At 41.4% G+C, this 23,590-nt stretch overlaps 1 protein-coding gene across 1 annotated transcript in view; it reads left to right on the forward strand.

Annotated features, from left to right (window-relative positions):
- The first annotated feature begins 4,535 nt into the window (after positions 1–4,535).
- LOC111950924 (GDNF family receptor alpha-4-like) overlaps positions 4,536–23,590 on the forward strand; it is a 50,139-nt gene continuing 31,084 nt past the window's right edge. Inside the window, exon 1 of the mRNA XM_023968864.1 lies at positions 4,536–5,120. Coding sequence (XP_023824632.1) covers positions 5,012–5,120 — 109 coding nt within the window. The 5' untranslated portion in view covers positions 4,536–5,011. The remainder of the gene's footprint in view (positions 5,121–23,590) is intronic.

Consider the following 23,590-nt stretch of genomic DNA (forward strand, 5'->3'; position numbering starts at 1 on the left):
AGGACAGATATACACTGGAGTTGCTTACCAAGACGACATTGAATGTTCCTGAGTGGCCTAATTACAGTTTTGACTTAAATCTGCTTGAAAATCTATGGAAAGACTTGAAAATGGATGTCTAGCAGTGATCAATAACCAACTTGACAAAGCTTGAAGATTTAAAAAAAAAATGAATAATGTGCAATCCAGGTGTGCAACGCTCTTAGAGAATATAYATATATACAGTTGAAGTCGGAAGTTTACGAACACTTAGTTTGGAGTCATTAAAACTAGTTTTTCAACCACTCCACAAATTTCTTGTTAACAAACTATTATTTTGAATTTTACAWTTCACTGTATCACAGTTCCAGTGGTTCAGAAGTTTACATACACTAAGTTGACTGTGGCTTTAAACAGCTTGGAAAATTCCAGAAAAGGATGTCATGGCTTTAGAAGCTTCTGATAGGCTAATTGACATCATTTTAGTCAATTGGAGGTGTACCTGTGGATGTATTTCAAGGCCTAGCTCCAAACGCAGTGCCTCTTTGCTTGACATCATGGGAAAATCAAAAGAAATCAGCCAAGATCTCAGAAAAAAAATTGTAGAACTCCACAAGTCTGGTTCATCCTTGGGAGCAATTTCCAAACACCTGAAGGTACCACGTTCATCTGTACAAACAATGGTACGCAAGTATACACGCATAGGGACACGCAGCCGTCATACCGCTCAGGAAGGAGACGCGTTCTGTCTCCTAGAGATGAACGTACTTTGGTGGTCGAAAAGTGCAGATCAATCCCAGAAACAACAGCAAAGGACCTTGTGAAGATGCTGGAGGAAACAGGAACAAAAGTATCTATATCCACAGTAAAACGAGTCCTATATCAACATAACCTGAAAGGCCACTCAGCAAGGAAGAAGCCACTGCTCCAAAACCGCACAAAAAAGCAAGACTACAGTTTGCAACTGCACATGGGGACAAAGATCGTACTTTCTTAGAGAAATGTCCTCTGGTCTGATGAAACATAATGACATAATGACCATCGTTATGTTTGTAGGAAAAAGGGGGAGTCTTGCAAGCCGAAGAACACCATCCCAACCGTGAAGCACGTTGTGCAGCATCATGTTGTGGGGGTGCTTTGCTGCAGGAGGACTGGTCCACTTCCACAATAGATGGCATCATGAGGAAGCTAAATTATGTGGATATATTGAAGCAACATCTCAAGACATCAGTCAGGAAGTTAAAGCTTGGTTGCAAATGGGTCTTCCAAATGGACAATGCCCCGTGCATACTTCCAAAGTTGTGGCAAAATGGCTGAAGGACAACAAAGTCAAGGTATTGGAGTAGCCATCACAAAGCCTGACCTCAATCCCATAGAAAATGTGTGCGATGAAGGCGACAGGAGGCCTACAAACCTGACTCAGTTACACCAGCTCTGTCAGGAGGAAGGGGCCAAAATTCACCCAACTTATTGTGGGAAGATTGTGGGAGGCTACCCGAAACGTTTGACCCAAGTTAAACAATTTAAGGCAATGCTACCAAATACTAATTGAGTGTATGTACACTTCTGACCCACTGGGAATGTGATGAAAGAAATAAAAGCTGAAATAAATCAATCATTCTCTCTACTATTATTCTGACATTTCACATTCTTAAAATAAAGTGGTGATCCTAACTGACCTAAGACAGGGAATTTTTACTAGGTKTAAATGTCAGGAATTGTGAAAAACTGAGTTTAAATGTATTTGGCTAAGGTGTATGTAAACTTCCGACTTCAACTGTAGCTTGTCTAACTATCTTAGCTGGYATACGTGCTGGCAAGGTTGGTAGACTTTAGAAAAGCATGCAATAACTAAACGTACTGAATAAGACTCACATTCCTTTCAATCTTTTACACAGGTTTTAGAAGAGATTCATAGTTTGTTTCTTTAAAAGAATAACCTCCAGTCAGGAGGATAGAGACAGCTCAAGAGGTATGTTTAGATATGCAGAAATATTTTTTTTACAGAGAATGAAGCATAATGRTTATGGCTCTAGATTGCAGGGAAAAAGCTGTTTCAGGTGCTTASGCCCCCTCCTGACCACTCAGCCTGGTCTCATAGACTAGACGTAACATAGTAAATGTACATCCGGGGCACTCAAATTAGTTTGATATGTTACGTTTGCTATGGTTACATAAGGCAGAAGGTTACTTAAGTCAAAAATGAAATGAGGGTGGTAGGGTGGGCGTATAACATGAATGTCTAGCTACCCAAAGGTTGCGTGTTCGAATCTCATCATGRACAACTTTATTATAACTTTTTATCTACTTTGCAACTACTTAACATATTAGCTAACCCTTTCCCTAACTCTTTAAGGTACCTCATAACCTTAATAACACTTTAAGCGAATTCCTAAACCCTCACCTTAACCCTAACCTTATCCCCTAACCCCTAGCCTAGTCAACGTTAGCCACAAGAAATTGGTATTTGTAACATATTGTACGAATTGCAATTCGAAACATATCATAAGAATTGCAATTCATGACATATCATACGAATTGTAATTCATAACATATCATATAAAATGGACGATGGACATCCACAAATTAATAAATACCATATGAAACGTAACATATCATACTAATTGGATATTCTCAGATTTACTGACAGAATAATACAAACTGCTCTGAGACCAGGTTGGACCACCCCCCAGCCATCCTCACATACTTTGAGCCCCCTCATATTTTTGGGGTGCAGGATGTCCCTGCTGGTGGCAGTGGTGGGATAATGCTGCTGTTGCTCAGGCTGGAAGTATTTGAGGTGTATTAGAATCGAGTTCATCAGTAAGTTTATGACACTATGTAGAGGTGATGTACAGTGGGGCAAAAAAGTATTTAGTCAGCCACCAATTGTGCAAGTTCTCCCACTTAAAAAGATGAGAGAGGCCTGTAATTTTCATCATAGGTACACTTCAACTATGACAGACAAAATGAGRAAAAAWWWTCCAGAAAATCACATTGTAGGATTTTTWATGAATTTATTTGCAAATTATGGTGGAAAATAAGTATTTGGTCACCTACAAACAAGCAAGATTTCTGGCTCTCACAGACCTGTAACTTCTTCTTTAAGAGGCTCCTCTGTCCTCCACTCGTTACCTGTATTAATGGCACCTGTTTGAACTTGTTATCAGTATAAAAGACACCTGTCCACAACCTCAAACAGTCACACTCCAAACTCCACTATGRCCAAGACCAAAGAGCTGTCAAAGGACASCAGAAACAAAATTGTAGACCTGCACCAGGCTGGGAAGACTGAATCTGCAATAGGTAAGCAGCTTGGTTTGAAGAAATCAACTGTGGGAGCAATTATTAGGAAATGGAAGACATACAAGACCACTGATAATCTCCCTCGATCTGGGGCTCCAYGCAAGATCTCACCCHGTGGGGTCAAAATGATCACAAGAACGGTGAGCAAAAATCCCAGAACCACACGGGGGGGACCTAGTGAATGACCTGCAGAGAGCTGGGACCAAAGTAACAAAGCCTACCATCAGCATGGGCATTGAAGATGAAACGTGGCTGGGTCTTTCAGCATGACAATGATCCCAAAACACACCGCCCGGGCAACGAAGGAGTGGCTTCGTAAGAAGCATTTCAAGGTCCTGGAGTGGCCTAGCCAGTCTCCAGATCTCAACCCCATAGAAAATCTTTGGAGGGAGTTGAAAGTCCGTGATGCCCAGCAACAGCCCCAAAACATCACTGCTCTAGAGGAGATCTGCATGGAGGAATGGGCCAAAATACCAGCAACAGTGTGTGAAAACCTTGTGAAGACCTACAGAAAACGTTTGACCTCTGTCATTGCCAACAAAGGGTATATAACAAAGCATTGAGATAAACTTTTGTTATTGACCAAATACTTATTTTCCACCATAATTTGCAAATAAATTCATTAAAAATCCTACAATGTGATTTTCTGGATTTTCTTTTCTCATTTTGTCTGTCATAGTTGAAGTGTCATAGTTGAAAATTACAGGCCTCTCTCATCTTTTTAAGTGGGAGAACTTGCACAATTTGGTGGCTGACTAAATACTTTTTTGCCCCACTGTATGTGTGAGGTATAGGCCTACATTTAATGTGGTAATCATGTATTTTCTGCCAATTAGATTTTCAGACGCTGATTTCTGACCTATCATATTTTAAATATTTTCCCCAAAAGTACTGTACAGAATATGCATGCACAACTGAGACCTACGTTCGGATGAAATAAAAAATGTAGTCACTCCAGCTCATCATACTGAAGGACATATGTAGCATACTCTATCCTCTCAAAAATGGAGGTATATCAAATAAAATGGGATTGGTCGCATACACATATTTAGCAGATGTTATTGCGGGTGTAGATATGTGTACATCTGTTTTCCTCTAGTGTAATTACAGTTGTAAACGAAATATGTAGCGCTCTTTTAAGTAAACACACACACACACACACACACACACACAAACACACACAAAGTAAACGCACACACACACAGAGGCGCGCAGCATCACTGTGGAGTATGGTTATTTTATTCACCGACTTTTTCTGAATGTGTATTAGGCTACTCGGGGGCCAATCACAACACGGCTCTGTGTTTGAGCTGCACCATGCAGTCTGACTATTCTATTTTCAAGTCTTGCAAGCGCAATTGAGGACCGACGACGCAAGGCGACATAAGTGCAATTGAGAATTATTCTAAACAAATTCAGCCTCTGTGTCGCTTAAGCTTTTAGGAAACTTCGGAGGGACATTTTTCTGAAAAGACCGCGGAACGCTTGCAGTGTGTGATGCACGGTATTTGGGGTAACCTATTCTTGACCACTCGTCTAATTATAATATAAATGTAATTTATTTTACTGCAAGTCCTCTCTTTGAAAAAAACGCGATAACTGCAAACGTTGCATCCCTGCGAGTCCACGTTTGGGAATTGTCACAAATTTGCGATAATCGGCTTGGCTTATTCACTCAGTCGATCCTGGGACATACGCGGTGTGGCTGGATGTTGCATGCGGGTCAATGAGCGCGAGGACAAAGTGCCTCCGAAGTCCCCAACTCCCCGACCTCTCTTACCTGATGCCGTGCATGATGATTGTCCTTGGAATACTTCTGAATGTCCTCAGTCATGGTAAGCGAAATTCGTTAGTCACTATAATATTGTTTATTTATCATGTAGTCAATTCTAAAGTGATGAAATATTACCCGGCGCATTTTGCACTAAATGTTCCCCCTTGTTTAGAAAATCCAGTCTCTCCAAACTGTAATGCTGTAAAAGCCGTTATCAAATTTTCTAGTTCTCTGTCACTTTCCAAAAAGGGTTCAACCTATGGACAGTCGGTCTGGGGAGTTATTTTTTTCTAAGGCATCTCCAGGGWTCCTAATAGCGTGCTTCTATTWCTAAATATAGCAGGTCATTGGYTCAGAAAGCACTCACTGGATGAGACAAAAAGTTAAACAGGCTACAATGGTTTTAGTTGACTTTTATAACAATTCTATGACAAATAGAATATTGACAATCCTTTATAATTAGACAATATTAATAATTTACAGTAGGCTAGGYCTATTATTAGTTTTAAAGCGACATCAAAACTCTCACTTCAGCTCAATTCTCTATTTTAGGCAGGAAACTCCCGTTTTTAAAAATGTTTTTAATCAAAGCACTCATTAGGATCAATATGGATAGTGTTTCATGTGTTTTCATGAAATTGCAATTCACACAAAGTTAAGAATTGCATGCAGTGTTGAATGTAGAATTGGATTCATGATCCCTATCCAAAATGAATTCTCTACTGAGGTCATTTTCATTTAGCATATTCATTTAGCACAGGACACTCATGTATGTGTCCTCTCTTGCTATAGCTGACAACGGAGCTATATATTTAATTGCTGGTTCTATAAAATGTGTTGTAATCTTTCATACCAAGATTTTGTGACTAAAATTGAAGATCTTAAATCAACTCCCAAAGGCATGCGAGAACATGAGACAGTATGATCTATGGATATCGATTCAGTTAAGACCATAGCTCGATGACATCATTTTGAAGGTCTTGTCCTGCTCTTATACTTACACGACTAGTGGAAAAAGTGTTCTGCCTGGTCCTTTTACAGCTTTAATCTGCTTTTATGACTTGTTTTCCTGGCCATTCTTTTTTACTGATACAGATAGAGCTCATCATGCTCTTACCCTAGTTAATTGTGATGTCATTGGAAAAACCACTGACCGCTCATCCAAGACAAATTATCACAAAGGTGTGAACCAGAAGGCTGCTATCAAATTTAATGCATTCTGCCATGAAAGGCATGTTGTTGGAGCCTGTTGGTGTCAGACTTGATTCACCGGTACCACTTGCCATGCGGAAGCAGAGAGCACAGTCTATGGCTTGGGTGGTTGGAGTCTAATAATTTTCCAGGCCTTCCTTTCACACAGGCTGATATAGAGATCTTGGATGGTAGGGAGCTCGGCCCCAGTGATGTACTGGGCTGTCCGCACCACCCTCTGTATCACCATGTGATCGAGAGTGGTGCTATTGCCATAAGCTGTGATGCAGCCAGTCAAGATGATCTCAATGGTACAGCTGAAKAACTTTTTGAGGATTTGAGGGGCCATGACAAACCTTTTCAACCTCCTGAGGGGGAAGAGGTGCTGTTGCATCTTCTACACGACTGAGTGAGTGTGTGTGGACCATTTTAAGTTCTTATTGATTTGAAGCTGTCKACCCGCTCCACTGCAGCCCCGTCGATGTGGAGGGGGGCGTGCTTGCCCCCCTGTTTTTTGTAGTCCACAATCAGCTCCTTGGTCTTACTGACGTTGAGGGAGAGGTTGTTGCKCCGGCCCCACACTGCCAGGTCACTGACCTCCTTCCTTTAAGCTGTCTCATTGTCGCCAGTGATCAGGCTCACCACCGTCGTGACGTCAGCAAACTTGATGATGGTGTTGGAGTCGTGGGTGAAAAGGGAGTACAGGAGGGGACTAAGCACACACCCCTGTGGGGCCCCCGTGTTCAGGGTAGCGTGGCGGAGGTGATGTTGCCTACCTTCACCATCTGGAGACAGCCCRTCAGGGAGTCCAGGATCCATTTGCAGAGTTAGGTGTTCAGTCCCAGGGTCCTCCGCTTGTTGACGAGCTTGGAGGTGATAATGCTGAGCTGTAGTCAATGAACAGCATTCTAAAATAGGTATTCCTTTTATCTGGAACGGTGAGGGCTGTGTGGAGTGCAAATGAGATTGCGTCTATGGATCTGTAGGGATGGTATGCAAATTGGAGTGGATCTAGGATGTCTGGGATGATGGAGTTGATGTGTGCTATAACCAGCCTCTCAAAGACCTTCATGATTACAGATGTGAGTGCTACAGGAGGGTAGCCATTGTTGCATGAAGCCTTAGAGTTCTTGGGGACAGGAATGATGGTGGTCATCTTAAAACATGTGGGGATTACAGACTGATACAAGGAGAGGTTGAAGATGACTGTGAATATACCTTCCAGCTGTTCTGTGTATGCTCTGAGAAAACGCCCTGGAATACCAATCGGGCCCCGCGGTATTTATTTTATTAAAGACTTTACTCAYATCGGCCTCGGAGAGCGAGATCACCCAATCTTCTGGGTCGGTGGCGGCCCTCACACCCGGCATGATGTTGTTATTGTCAAAGTGTGCATAAAATGCATTGCATTTATCTGGTAGAGAGGCATGGTTGGGCAGATCACGGCTGGGTCTTCCTTTGTAATCCGTAATGGACTGTAGCCCCTGTCACATTCGGCGGGTGTCGGAGCCTGTGTAATATGATTCCACCTTATTCCTATATTCCTATATATTCCGACACCGGTGCCCCCGCACATTGACTTTGTACCGGTACCCCCTGTATATAGCCCCGCTATTGTTATTTACTGCTGCTCTTTAATTATTTGTTATTCTTATTTCTTACTTTTTAAAAGTATTTTCTTTAAACTGCATTGTTGGTTTGGGGCTTGTAAGTAAGCATTTCACTGTAAGGTCTACTACACCTGTTGTATTCGGGCACATGTGACAAATACAATTTTATTTCATATTCCTCAACATTCACATATTTAAATCAGTGTATTTAAATTGCTGTGTTTGTTCAGGACGTTTCTCTTTGAATGATTGTCTTGAACGATGAACAATGTAGTTGTCATTGTTCATTGAGCTGTTCATCAGTCACCCTCCTACTTCTGACATCAATATAATAAAGTTAGAGGTATGCTTGCATCAAACTTAGAATCCCTCCAAAACAAAATGTGAGTCACCAGACCAAACAAAAAAGGAATAACTGTGTGCCTCTGCCCAGCAACTAATAAAGTGGCAAGAAGGTGTCCACATAGCAAGGACTACAATTAGTAGAAAGAACCTTAGGTCACTTTGAAGACTTGGACTCAATGTAATGACACTGGAGCACTCGATCGTCTTTACAATTCTTTTAATGGATCAGAGATTGACAGACAGCCATTTTGCTCCTGAGGCTGACCATTCTTCAGAATGGTCCAGACCCGTCATCTGCAATGTAGAGTTAATCCTGTCAGGTTCCCTGTGATGCCCATTTCTATCCCTGTCTGGTACCTACAAATGATATGGCAAGGGACATGCATAATCTAGTAGTACTATCAGTACTCGGCCACACCTCTCTACCACCTCAGACAGTACACGGTCAGAATAACACCACAACAACATACTGTAAGTGTGCGTTGTCAATGTACCTACAAGTCAAACCTGTTACAGAATAAATCAGGAACACACACTGGTGCTGCTGTTGCTGCTTATGCTAGTCCATTGTATCCAATGACGACTTCCTTTGTTTTCATTTTTGTGTTAAACAGTAATCTATGAGCTCCTTTGTAACTGTAAAATCGAATCCATAAACGCCTTTGTCTATCGCAGACAGGGCATGTCAAATCTTGGTTTTGTGGGGCACACATACACACCGATACGATTACTTCACTGCTACCAGGAGCCATGTACAATATGCACTTATCTCTGGAGATTGATACAAGAAATGATGTCACCTTTAAAAAGTGTCATCAACAACTTCTGGGAGACCACTAAGTCACAAACTGGGCCGCAGCTGGCGGTAATGTTGACATGATGTAAACGCAGATGTTTGAAAGTGACTTCCCAGTGGAGAGGCAAAGACATACAGTACAGTCAGGGAGTCAGTCGGTAGAGGGAACATTTGCATGTGTGTGTTTTGTTGATAACCTTGATTTGGAACACACTGTTGGTCTCCAGGAGCAGATGGCACAGAGCTCTATCCATGGTTGGGAGGGTAGCCCAGAGTGGGTGTGTCTGTCTGTGTGCCATTGTGTGTAAGCCGTGTGTGTGTCTTGCATTTGTATGTGTTTGTGTGTCTGTTTTCTTAGATACATTTTGCCCTCATTGCATGTATATAATTGTGCACATCACATCTTTGGCCTAGGTGAGCATGTGTGTGTTCTTGTGACTTTGTACCAGTATTTGGCTGTGTTCATCAAATTTGTTCCCCACAAGATGCACCCCTCGTCCCCTGCACTATCAAGGGTATGTCTTGACCGGTCTTATTAAATACTTACAAGAGCACAAGACAAACTTCCACACATCCCAGTAGATTACATTTATTTTCATGTTTCCTTCCATCTGACTAATCAATGCATATGTCCTTCTCTTTTTAAGACTGTTCTAAAGAACACAAAGAAAAGGAGAGATTATTTCTGCTATCATCCTGTTACCCTTCCTCTTATCCCCGTCCCTTTATCTTCATCCTTCCAATTTTGTTTGTCAGTATGAATAAGTGAATGAGGTCATCCCTTGCCGTCTTGACTTTTGCCTGTAAAAGGGAATTGATTATCAATGATTTCAAGATTCATTCATATTTCATCATACTTATGATTCAGGTCAAAATAACGAAACAAATGATCTACCTTTGTGTATGTGGCACCTTCAGATTTAATTACTTGACTTGGATATTCTATTTGAAACAAAATAACTCAACTCACACCCTAGATATTTGGGGCTTACTATATGCCGATTTTTATATATATATTTGTAATAATGACAATTACAACAATACTGAACGAACACTTTTATTTTAACTTAATATAATACATAAATAAAAATTAATTTAGTCTCAAATAAATAATGAAACATGTTCAATTTGGTTTAAATAATGCAAAAACACAGTGTTGGAGAAGAAAGTAAAAGTGCAATATGTGCCATGTAAAAAAAGCTGTCCAAAAGTTCCTTGCTCAGAACATATGAAAGCTGGTGGTTCCTTTTAACATGAGTCTTCAATATTCCCAGTTAAGAAGTTTTAGGTTGTAGTTATTATTGGAATTAAAGGACTATTTCTCTCTATACCATTTGTATTTCATATGCCTTTGACTATTGGATGTTCTTATAGGCACCATAGTATTGTATAGTATTTATAAACACACAGAAATACGAGCCTTAAGTCATTAATATGGTCAAATCTGGAAACTATCATTTAGAAAACAAAACGTTTATTCTTTCAGTGAAATATGGAACCGTTCCGTATTTTATCGAATGGGTGGTATCCATAAGACTAAATATTGCTGTTACATTGCACAACCTTCAATGTTATGTCATAATTATGTACAATTCTGGCAAATTAATTACTGTCTTTGTTAGGAAGAAATGGTCTTCACACAGTTCGCAACAAGCCAGGTGGCCCAAACTGCTGCACAGAACGCAAGAGAAGTGACACAATTTCCCTAGTTAATATTGCCTGCTAACATGAATTTCTTTTCACTAAATATGCAGGTTTAAAAAAATATATACTTGTGTATTGATTTTAAGAAAGGCATTGATGTTTATAGTTAGGTACATTGGTGCAACGACAGTGCTTTTTTCGCGAATGCGCTTGTTAAATCATCACCCGTTTCGCGAAGTAGGTTGTGATTCGATGATAAATTAACAGGCACCGCATTGATTATTTGCAATGCAGGACAAGCTAGTTAAACTAGTAATATCATCAACCATGTGTAGTTAACTAGTGATTATGTTAAGATTGATTGTTTTTTATAAGATAAGTCTAATGCTAGCTAGCAACTTACCTTGGCTCCTTGCTGCTCTCGCGTAACAGGTGTCAGCCTGCCACGCAGTCTGCTCGTGAAGTGCAATGTAATTGGCCATAATCGGTGTCCAAAAATGCAGATTACCGATTGGTATGAAAACTTCAAATCGGCCCTAATTAATCGGCCATGGTCGGAGTCATTTTTACACCATTTGTTTTTACCATAGGGGATTTTAAAAACACTTAAAATAAGGGCTGTGTTTTGTGTAGGCTTACCCTGGCGTGACGTTTTGATAACCATATAAATCTCTCGGACAACGTGACTTTTATCAATATACAGTTGAAGTCGGATGTTTACATACACCTTAGCCAAATACATTTAAACTCAGTTTTTCACAATTCCTAACATTTAATCCAAGTAAAAATACCTTGTCTTAGGTCAGTTAGGATCACCACTTTATTTTGCTTCTACACCTGCATTGCTTGCTGTTTGGGGTTTTAGGCTGGGTTTCTGTACAGCACTTCGAGATATTAGCTGATGTACGAAGGGCTATATAAAATAAACTTGATTTGATTTTAAGAATGTGAAATGTCAGAATAATAGTAGAGAGAATGATTTATTTCAGCTTTTATTTCTTTCATCACATTCCCAGTGGGTCAGAAGTGTACATACACTCAATTAGTATTTGGTGGCACTGCCTTTAAATTGTTTAACTTGGGTCAAACGTTTCGGGGAGCCTTCCACAAGCTTCCCACAATAAGTTGGGTGAATTTTTGCCTCTTCCTCCTGACAGAGCTGGTGTAACTGAGTCAGGTTTGTAGGTCTCCTTGCTCGCACACACTTTTTCAGTTCTGCCCACACATTTTCTATAGGATTKAGGTCAGGGCTTTGTGATGGCCACTCCAATAACTTGACTTTGTTGTCCTTTAGCCATTTTGACACAACTGTTGTCCTTAAGCCATTTTGACACAAGTATGCACGGGGTCATTGTCCAATTGGAAGACCCATTTGCGACCAAGCTTTAACTTCCTGACTGATGTCTTGAGATGTTGCTTCAATATATCCACATAATTTTGCTTCCTCATGATGCCATCTATTTTGTGAAGTGGACCAGTCCCTCCTGCAGTAAAGCACCCCCACAACATGATGCTGCCACCCCCGTGCCTCACGGTTGGGATGGTGTTCTTCGGCTTGCAAGCCTCCCCCTTTTTCCTCCAAACATAACGATGGTCATTATGGCCAAACAGTTGTATTTTGTTTCATCAGACCAGAGGACATTTCTCCAAAAAAGTACGATCTTTGTCCCCATGTGCAGTTGCAAACCGTAGTCTGGCTTTTTTGTGGCAGTTTTGGAGCAGTGGCTTCTTCCTTGCTGAGCGGCGTTTCAGGTTATGTCGATATAGGACTCGTTTTACTGTGGATATAGATACTTTTGTWCCTGTTTCCTCCAGCATCTTCACAAGGTCATTTGCTGTTGTTCTGGGATTGTTTTGCACTTTTTGACCACCAAAGTACGTTCATCTCTAGGAGACAGAACGCGTCTCCTTCCTGAGCGGTATGACGGCTGCGTGGTCCCATGGTGTTTATACTTGCGTACTATTGTTTGTACAGATGAACGTGGTACCTTCAGGTGTGGGAAATTGCTCCCAAGGATGATCCTGACTTGTGGTCTACAATTCTTTTCTCTGAGATCTTGGCTGATTTCTTTTGATTTTCCCATGATGTCAAGCAAAGAGGCACTGAGTTTGGAGCTAGGCCTTGAAATACATCCACAGGTACACCTCCAATTGACTAAAATGATGTCAATTAGCCTATCAGAAGCTTCTAAAGCCATGACATAATTTTCTGGAATTTTCCAAGCTGTTTAAAGGCACAGTCAACTTAGTGTATGTAAACYTCTGACCCACTGGAATTGTGATACAGTGAATTGTAAGTTAAATAATCTGTCTGTAAACAATTATTGGGAAAATTACTTGTGTCGTGCACAAAGTAGATGTCCTAACCGACTTGCCAAAACTATAGTTTGTTAACAAGACATTTGTGGAGTGGTTGAAAAACGAGTTTGAAAGTATGTAAAAAAATAAAATTAAAATAAATAAAAGTGTATGTAAACTTCCAACTTCAACTTTATTCACACAGAGAGAGAGAGTAGCACAAACACCAGACGGTGCTGCAAAGTATTGGAAAATTAGAATGGGTTGCACCTCTATCACTTGGTTATGTCCTTGCCATTGTTATCAACATTACACAGATGCTGTAGCCACATTGATGTCCAAAAGTAGACTGGGAGCTGATGACTTTGAACTGGAGTTAATGACTGTTTCGCCCAATGATGTCGTCAAGTCACTAAACCTTGGTTGCGAATCGAGTCCCAAGTCACCTTTGCTCGAGTTCAAGTCCGAGTCACCAATGGTCGAGTCACGAGTCGACCAACCCTATGGCTGAAGTCCGAGTCCCAGTGTTCGAGTCCTTGTCCAAGTGCTCAAGTCTGAGTCACTGGGTCCACATCAACTCAAAATAAAGTTATTTACCCAGTCAGATATTTATTTATTTTATTTTACCTTTATTTAACTAGGCAAGTCAGTTAAGAACAAATTCTTATTTTCAATGACGGCCTAGGAACAGTGGGTTAACTGCCTGTTCAGGGGTAGAACGACAGATTTGTACCTTGTCAGCTCGGGGATTTGAACTTGCAACCTTTCGGTTACTAGTCCAACGCTCTAGCCCCAGATATAGTGTAATGGCAAGAGGAATTTAGTCAATACATTTTTTTGGGGATCCCTTTTCCTTTCTTTCTGTACCATCAAATGTTTGCATATAGGCTACTGGAAATGGTACCAGGGCCACGTTCAGTTGCAAAATAATCTTCAACATTGCAGATGGAAATACTATGAATAGAACCAATGTTATTTCTTATTCAACATGTCAGAGAGGAATGTTGGTTCTACATAGCATATTTCTATCTGAACGTTCCAAAACTTTGCATCCTAGTGAATGCCCCGCCCCCCAAGTTATTACCTATAGCTAGGAGGTGGAGCCGGAGCGAAGCCTGTGTGCCTGTCTGCCTACACTCATCGTTTGTTCCCCCGCAGCTCACCAGCTGATGTAGGCTGTGTGTGGTATGTGGCGCGTCCTTCCCACTCCTGAACAAAACTGTGCTGCGCACATGTGCTGCTAATATTAATTCTGCTTATCACTACTGTCCAGTACACTTAGTCAGAATTTAGTCACAGAGATAATTTTGTCTCGTCTCGTTTCAGGTAACTGACCTTTCTGGGTCTATTCAGTTAGTTCCCAGATAGCACATTAGGTTCCTTGGAAGTTGTGTTTTTTTTTAGGTTTTGGGTTTCCCATTGGTTCTGGGAACAAAGCCTTAAGTTTCCTGAAAGGTAAAATGAAAAACAAAAACAAAAATGATGGTTATTTGAAGGTTTGAACTTTTAGGAAACGTTCTGTTGAAGTATTGAAATACCAAGATTTTTTTTTGTCAAGTTCCTTGAATGTAATGAGAATAGTCCAAAGCCAAGCAACTATCCTGCACCATTCCCAGAAAGTTGTGGGAAGGATGTATGCAAAATAACCATAGGACAACTACGCTCTCACCAACATATGGTTCTCAGAACGTTATGTGTAAGCTGGGTTATAGTCTCGTCGATTTCCACTGAAAAATAGGTGTTTGATGAATACTCTATTTTTGTTGATRAATTAACAGTGCCAAGGTGGCATGCCAAATTTCTCCAGACACTTTAGGAAGTAGAGGCACTGTTGCCCCCTCTTGACAAGAGTGGTGGGGTTGTTGGTCCATGTCAAGTCCTTGGTGATGTGGACTCCAAGGAACTTAAAACTGCTGACTCTCTCTCCTGCAGTCCCGTCGGTGTGTTTCCTTCTCTGCTTCCTGGAGTAAACAATCAACAATCAACTTTGTTTTGCTAACGTTGAGGGTGAGGTTGTTGTCCTGGCACCACAATGCCAGTTCACTTGCCTCCTCTCTATAGGCTGACTCGTCATTGTTGTTATCAGGCCTACAACCATGGTGTTGTCAGCAAACTTGATGATGGAGTTGGTGTCATGCAAAGCCATGCAGTTGTGGGTGAACAGGGAGTGAGGACACACCCCTGGGGGGCCCCTGTGTTACGATTCAATGTGGAGGGGGCGTTGTTGCCAATCCTCACAGCCTGTGGTCTTCCCGTCAGGAAGTCCAGGATCCAGTTGCAGAGGGTGGTGTCTAGACCCAGGGCTCTGAGCTTGGTGTCGAGCTTGGAGGGAACAATAGTGTTGAATGCTGAAGTGTAGTCAATGATCAGCACTCACATACTGTAGGTGTCCCTCTTGTCCAGATGTGTTAGAACCGTATGAATAGCGATGGAAATGGCATCTTCCGTGGATCTGTTGGAGTGGTAGGCAAATTGGAGTGGGTCCAATGTGCCTCAAAGCACTTCATGATGACCGTGGGGAATGTAACGGTGCGATAGTCATTTGGGCATGCCACCTTGGTTTTCTTGGGCACTGGGACGATGGTGGTCTCCTTGAAGCAAGTGGGGACTACAGCCTGGGACAGGGACAGGTTGAAGATGTCCGAGAAGACGCTTGCCAGTTGGTCAGCACGCGGCCAGGGATGCCATCTGGGCTGGCAGCTTTTTGAGTATAAACTATTTTTAGAGTTTTCCTCACGTCGGCCTCAGAGAGCGAAAACACCTGGTCGTCCGGAGCAGCGAGCGCCTTCCTGGATGGCTTGGTATTGTCTGCCTCAAAGAGAGCATAGAATGTGCTTAAGTGGGCACAACACTGCTGGATTTGCCTTTGTAGTCCATGATAGTCTGTAGTCCTTGCCACATGTGTCCCGTCAGGAGTCTGAGTTGTTGAAGAAGTTTGAGTTTGTATTGCCTTTTTGTGTCCCCAATGGATTTGCGGAGCTCGTACCTGCTTGCCTTGTACGCGTCACGCGCCACGCGCCACCGAGTCATCGAGGTTCTTTCTGCTGACTTTGAATGCTGTACTATGGGCTCGCAGCACTGATTTCTCCATTCATCCAGGGTTTTTGGTTTTGGTTGGTCCGGATTGTTATTGTGGGTACAACATAATCAATGCATTTTCTAAAGAAGCCAGTTATTGACTATGTATATTCCTCAATGTTGATCAATGAGTCCTAGGCATATGAATCTTTGAAAACAATTCCAGTCAATGTTCTCATAACAGTCCTGCAGATTTGAGTCTGCCTCTGTCCAGCGCCTCTCTATTCTCTGTGTTGGTGGCTCCCTCTTGAGTTGCTGCTTGTAAGCAGGGAGTAGGAACCGAGAGGCGTGATCTGATTGGCCGAAGTGGGAATGGGGAACAGCTTTCTACGCGTCCGGGATCAAATCAAACGTTATTTGTTACATGCTTCGTAAAACAACAGGTGTAGACTAACAGTGAAATGCTTACTTACGGGTCCTTTTTCAACAATACAGAGGTAAAGATAACCAAAAAATGTTATAATGACAGGAGGAATAAATACACAGTGAATAAAGAATAACAATGACAAGTAAAAATAACATGGCTATACAGGAAGGTTTTCAGTCCCAAGGTCCTGAGCTTGGTGATGAGCTTGGAGGGGACTACGGTGTTAAATGTTGATTTGTAGTCAATGAACAGCATTCTTAAATAGGTATTCATTTTGTCCAGGTGGGTGAGGGCAGTGTGGGGTACAATATAGATTTGTACTCCACACTGTGGATCTGTTGGGGCTGTATGCGAATTGGAGTGGGTCCAGGGTGTCTGGGATTATGGTGTTGGTGTTGATGTGAGCCATGACCAGTGGTTCAAAGCATTTCATGGCTATAGTTGTGAGTGCTGTGGGGCAATAGTCATTTAGGCAGGTTACCTTGGCATTCTTGGGCACGGGGACTCCCGTAGTCTGCTTGAAACAAGTTGGTTTTACAGACCAGGTGAAGGATAGGTTGAAAATGTCAGTGAAGACACTTGTCAGTTACCTCTAAGGTATGCGTCCTGGTATTCCATCTCGCCCCATGGCCTTGTGAATGTTAACCCGTTTAAAGGTCTTATTCACATTGGCTATGGTGAGCAAGATCACACAGTCTTTCTGGATCAGCTGGTGATCTCCAGCATGGTTCAGGGTTGCTTGCCTCGAAGCGAGCATAGAAGGCATTTTGTTAATCTTGTAGGCTTGCGTCGCTTGGCATCCCAGGGCTGTTTCCCTTTGTAAGCTGTGATAGTTTGCAAGACCTGACATATCCATTGGGCGTCAAAGCCGGTGTAGCAGGATTCAATCTTAGTCCTATATTGATGCTTTGCCTGTTTGAGGGCACGTCGGAAGTCGCTCCTTGAAAGCGGCAGCTCTAGCCTTTAGCTCAGTGCGGATGTTGCCTGTAATCAATGGCTTCTGGTTGGGGTATGTACGTACGGTCACTTTGGGGACAATGTCATCGATGCACTTATTAATGAAGCCGGTGACTGATGTGGTAAACTCCTCAATGTTATCGGATGAATCCCGGATCATATTCCAGTCTGTGTAAGTGAAACAGTCCGGTAGCTTAGCATCCGCTTCATCGGACCACTTCTGTATTGAGCGTGTCACTGGTACTTCTTGTTTGAGTTTTTGCTTGTAAGCAGGAAACTGGAGGATAGAGTTAGGGTCTGATTTGCCAAATGGACGGCCTTGTATGTGTTTCTGTGTGTGGAGTAAAGGTGATCCAGAGTTTTGTCAACTGTAGTTGCACAGCTAACATGCTGGTAAAAATGAGGTAAAACAGATTTCAGTTTCCCTGCATTAAAATCACAGGCCACGAATAACGCAGCCTCTCAATGTGCATTTTCTTGTTTGYTTATGGTCCTGTACAGCTCGTAGAGTGCGGTCTTAGTGCCAGCATCAGTTTGTGGTGGTAAATAGACAGACAGTTATGAAAAATATAGATGAAAACTATCTTGGTARATAGTATAGTCTGCAGCTTATCATGAGGTATTCTTACTCAGGCAAGCAAAAACTTGAGACTTCCTTTATATTAGAGATTGTGCACCAGCTGTTTTTAACAGAGACACACCCCTCCTCCCTTCGTCTTACCCAAGTCTGCCATCTGGTCTTGACGATGCATAGAAAAACCAGCGAGATGTATATTCATGTCCTCGTTCAGCCAACACTCTGAGAAACACATGATATTACAGTTTTTCAGGTCCCGTTGATAGGATAGTCTCGAACGGAGATCATCCAGTTTGTACTCCAGCAACTGCATGTTCGCCAACAGAACAGAGGGCAATGGCGGTCTATTTGTTCACCGATGTAGTCTCATCAGGATGCTGCCTTGCCTGCCTCTTTTCGCTGCCGCTTCCTCTTTTGAGTCCCGGGGATCTGGTCTGGAGTAAACAGAACGTCCAGATCTGCAGACTCGTTGAAGTACACATTTTCATCCAAATTGAGGTTAGTGATTGCTGTTCTGATTTCCAGACGCTTTTTTCGGTCATAGGAAATGATGGCGGAGACATTATGTACAACAAAACTTACGATCAGCGTAAAACCCCCCTCACAAAATAGCAGAATTGGTCAGGAGCCTGTAAAGATGGCTGCTATCTACTGCAGTGTCATCTCGTTATGTTTGTATACACATGGTCCAGTACGTTGTTTCCTCTCGTGGGGCACATGTTGGCTGGGCGGTATAGCGTATATTACTATATACCGGTATTGATGCACGGACCGGTTTAGGCTTTTACTTTACCTTCTATAACGGTATTTCAATATTTGGTTTGTTAAATGTGATACGCCTGTGTAATGTCAGTTTTTATAGTTTAATCCGTTTGCTAGTTGATTCATCTTTCTCTGTCTCCTCCTACTGCATGTCGACTCACACACCAAGCCCTGCCCGCTGTCACTGAAGGAGAGAGCAGTTGCTCGACCCTGGAGTCACTTTATTGACGTTCACTCTGCAAAGGTCAGATAGATGCAACTAGATGTTGGTGACATACTGCTTTCCACAAGCGTTCTATAATTACGCTATTAGTTTGTGTATCTTACTGTCTGCAAACTACTGTCTGTTAGTTTGTCTTTTCTTAGCAAGATGTGGCTAAAATAAGTCTTGTTAGCCGCTAATGCTAATTGCTAGTTAGCAGGCTAGCTAGCTACCGTGCTATATTTACTAAGAGTCAGATCAAATATAGCTATCTAATACAGCCTGGTACCAGTGCCCGTGTAGGCCTAGATAAGCATGTTGTCTGTGCAACGGTATCTTCTAAATCAAGAGGAATAGGCGAATCATGAATATGTTAGCTAGCTACATGAGGTAAGAAAACATGTAATGTAACATCTAATTAGGGTCACCTGAAAACACTGACCTACCCTGTCAATAATTCCTCCCTGGCTTATTAATTAATTGTCACGTCAAACAACAATGCACTATATTCCAACTTTAGAATTAGAATAATCATTCTATTTCCATGAGTCCAACAGTTCACCATTTAACTAGGCCTAGATGTTTTGCCCATATCATGCAGCCCTGCAAGACACATAATGTAAATGATAACAAAGTGCAGGAAATGCAGAAATTGCTGAAAAATAGTTTTTGTTTGAAGTTAGATTTAACAGTATAAAACAATCAGAATAGAGAAAGCCCCATTGAAATCACGTATAATGTATGTGTTGCCACCCTAGGGTCATGAACTACTCATAATGATATCACAAGGTGAATGCACCAATTTGTAAGTCGCTCTGGATAAGAGCGTCTGCTAAATGACTTAAATGTAAATGTAAATGTAATAAAGCATATTTACAACTTTAATTATTAAAAAACATAAAATACCGCCATAACGTCAAAAACTTGAAATATATTGTGTATGATATTTTGGTCATATCACCCAGCCCTACATGCTGGTGATATTTTGCAATAATTTGCTTTAAACTTGCTTGGTTAAAATCTCCCGCGACAATAATGTCTGCTTCTGGGTGAGAGAATTCTTGCTGGCTAATGTTCTTGTACAGTTCGCTGATTGCCGTCAATGATATTTTCTAGTGGCAGTATGTACACAGCTGTGATAATAACACGTGAATTCCCTCCGCTTATAGTGGGTCTGCATTTGAGCTATTTTTGTTTATTTTTGACCATTTTAATTGAAAACAATCATAGTAGGGTACTTAATTGTGATTTGATATTTAGATAAAAACAGCTGCATTGGACATTTAAACTTCAAATACACTACAAGTAAAAAATGCAGGAAAGTTATCCTGCAACAGGGTGATCAAATTAAGATCCTACACCTGTATTAGAGGAGACTGGGGGCAATTGTAAATTGTTTTGTCTTTTACTCTATTGCTCAAAGACCACTTCAGCTAAGCCAGCAATTTTTTTATATAAGAAACTTACATCTGTCTCCTAATCATTTATAGGTCTGTCAATAAGACAGTTGGATCTAATGTTGCACGGTATACCAAAACTTCGGTACCTTTTCGATACTAGAACATGAAAAAAAACGGTTCGGTACTACAATTTCTGTTACTTTCTGTACTTCTGTCAAATGTGTCTCATGGATCACGTCTGTCTATTAGCGCAGCCGATGACCCAGTTATAGTGCACCGTGCCTGCTCCATTTAGCCTGCACTGGGTGTCTGGGCTGCATCATGAGCTAATCCCCACATGAGCTAATCCCCGCTGCACAGAAGTTAACACACTTGAATAATGCAACACGGCATGTAGAAACTGTTAATTGCTGTTTGCAAAACACTTTACAATGCAAGAAGATACCAGTAGCTTCCAGCTTTGTAGGATAACTTTCCTTGGTAGTTCACAGCTGAAGCGAACATAAGTTCACTACCCAGGTAGGCCTGTTATGATGACCGGTGACCATATTACCGCCACACCGGCGGTCACAAGTCATGATGGCAGTCAAATTCCATGTGACCGTTTAGTCACGGTAATTAGGCTTCTCCAAGCTCTGATGCTCCTTATGGTTATTAGTAGCCTACCAAATGTGATAACTGCCTGATACTCAGCACTATATTGTCCCTCTAATCACTCTGACATCAATGCAAATGTAATCGAAAATCTAATCAAACATGAGTTTATGTTGCGCAACATTTCTATAGGCTATACAATTGCGTGAGAAAACAGAGTGATGGCCTCTATTAAAAAGAGTAGGATCCCATCAGTTTTCTTTAGGTTAAACCTACTATATTTATTTCCCAACTTTCATAATATTAAGCACATTGGTTCGCTTTACAACAGGTGTATAGCTTACCTGGCTGGCATGAAAATTAACCACGGGATAGAGTCCTCCATTCGCTATGTAAGTGCATAGATGACATGTATTTTTTCCCCCTGCCTGTTTCCAGACAGGTGCATGATAATGATCCGTTCTAAATCAAGACAAATTTCACACATATTGTAATGAATACTCAGGGAGAAAAAGGTGTAGATTCACACGCAGAGCGTGGCAGATGTTTATTAAGCCTTCGCAGAAGGCAGGAATCATGGTCACAGGCAGGCAATGGTCAAACACAGGTAGGTAGTCAAAAACAAACGATACCTCACAACAACTGAACTAAATAGGTAGCTGATGAGACCAGGTGAGAAATGAACACAGGTGAAATCAATGAACAGAAATGAAAGACAGGGCTACGTTCCAGAAGACAAAGAAACAGGGCTACGTTCAAGAACACAAAGAAAAGGATCAAAAGGTTGACTAAGAAAAGAAAAGCAGAACCGTACACATATATTGTTTAGTATATGTAAAGACAGGATTAAATCGAGAATAGTCTGATGGGTGACAATATTAGCCTATCACGTTTTTCAAATCATAGTCTCACACCTCATGTAGCCTAGCAAAGAGGACTGTATGTTTTGATAAGGTTTGTATCACAACTAAAGTAGCCAAATAACTTCTTAAAATTACAATGGGTGCAGAGCCTAACTGGAATACATATGCAGCGGGAGTTTTCACCATAAAAATGCACCTTTAAAATAAATGATTACATACATAATTGCATTTGTGGTAAATTTTGAGAATGGTGTTTTTCTGCTAATGGAACATTTGCCCTTATAGTCTACTGCTGTGTGCGCATTGCTGCGTGTATAATGTGAAGAAATAGCCTAATAGTTTCTCAACATTTTAAGCTAAATGTTCTGATCTGTTGCGTCAACCTCATTACTTAAAAAAAAATGTTTGATGCTAGTGGTTGTATTCATTTGGGATCTACCGCATTCCACAACTCTCCCAGACTATGTTTGGAATATTTATTTATCGCACAGAATAGAATAGGTCAACTTTTGTACTATGGGGGATAGTAGATTGACATAGGCTAGTGCTTTTGCTGTTCGTTAGGTCTACTCATCTTGTTGGCTGATGAAAGTAAATGTGGACAGTTCTTCCTATATCTTCAACATGCTCCTCGGAATTGGATAAGGACGCGCGCAGTTTTGTCTTCACTTGTAGCCTATGAGAAAGACCCGATCATGTGACAGAGAGCCATGTGAGTGAGAGGTTCTTCAGAGCGTGCAGCCGGGACAAGGGAATTATAATGATTATATTCAGCCCAAGGACATAAAGCCCACTGGCCGCAAAAGGCATGGATTTTTTAGGGAGCATTACGGCCACACAAAGGGGATGCTGCCGGGAAATTCAAGGCATTATCAAATGCTTGTCAAATTGTAAATGAGAGACTGATGAAGTGTGTACAGCCTGAGCAAAAAACTAAGCAGAGCTCATGCCTTCCATGCAACTTTTTTCAAGTCATCTTTAGAGTCGCATCATGCAGCCTTAGAATGTATTAAAAATCTAAACATATAGCCCAATGTTTGTATCACAACTAAAGTTACATAAATAACTCTAAATTAAGCATATAGGAGTACCTGTTTCTTTGTTAACCGCTCAACACATGTGCGCACTCCCTAAACTTTTATTCAGCTATGTTCAATTGTATTCCTCATAGTAGAATATATATAATGCCACAGAATTCTAAGCAAATCTTGTCCGCTAAATTAACTAGTGTAGCCCACAGCCATATGGCATAGTCAGATCAGCCAAACATTTTATTTTATTTTAGCATAACATTATTAATGTTAACATTATTTTATTTTATTTAACTAGGCAAGTCAGTTAAGAACAAATTCTTATTTACAATGACGGCCTACCCCGGCCAAACCCAGACGACACTGGGCCAATTGTGCGCTGCCCTATGGGAATCCCAATCACGGCTGGATGCGATACAGCCTGGATTAAAACCAGGGACTGTAGTGACGCCTCTTGCACTGAGATGCAGTGCCTTAGACCGCTGCGCCACTCGAGAGCCCAACATAAGGACAACTCAGAGTATGCTATTCTGTTCTTCTGAAATAGACTACATTTTCTTCATATCATGTTTCTTTAGACCTGTCTGAAATTTATAATGGATTTATTGTGATGGTGTAGGCTATATTACATGGATTTATTAGACTTTTTAACGTGCAGATGTTGCAAAGGTCTGCATCAGTGGCTTGTAGGCTGAGCATGGAAGCCATGAGATGCTAAATGTGTTTATGTTAATTATAGGYCAATTACCGTGAGACCGGCAGTTATTTGCTTGGCAATCACCGGCTGACAAAATTTAATGACCGCCACTTCCCTAT

This window comes from Salvelinus sp. IW2-2015, linkage group LG23 (genome assembly GCF_002910315.2).
Source record: "Salvelinus sp. IW2-2015 linkage group LG23, ASM291031v2, whole genome shotgun sequence".
Classification (NCBI taxonomy): Eukaryota; Metazoa; Chordata; class Actinopteri; order Salmoniformes; family Salmonidae; genus Salvelinus; species Salvelinus sp. IW2-2015.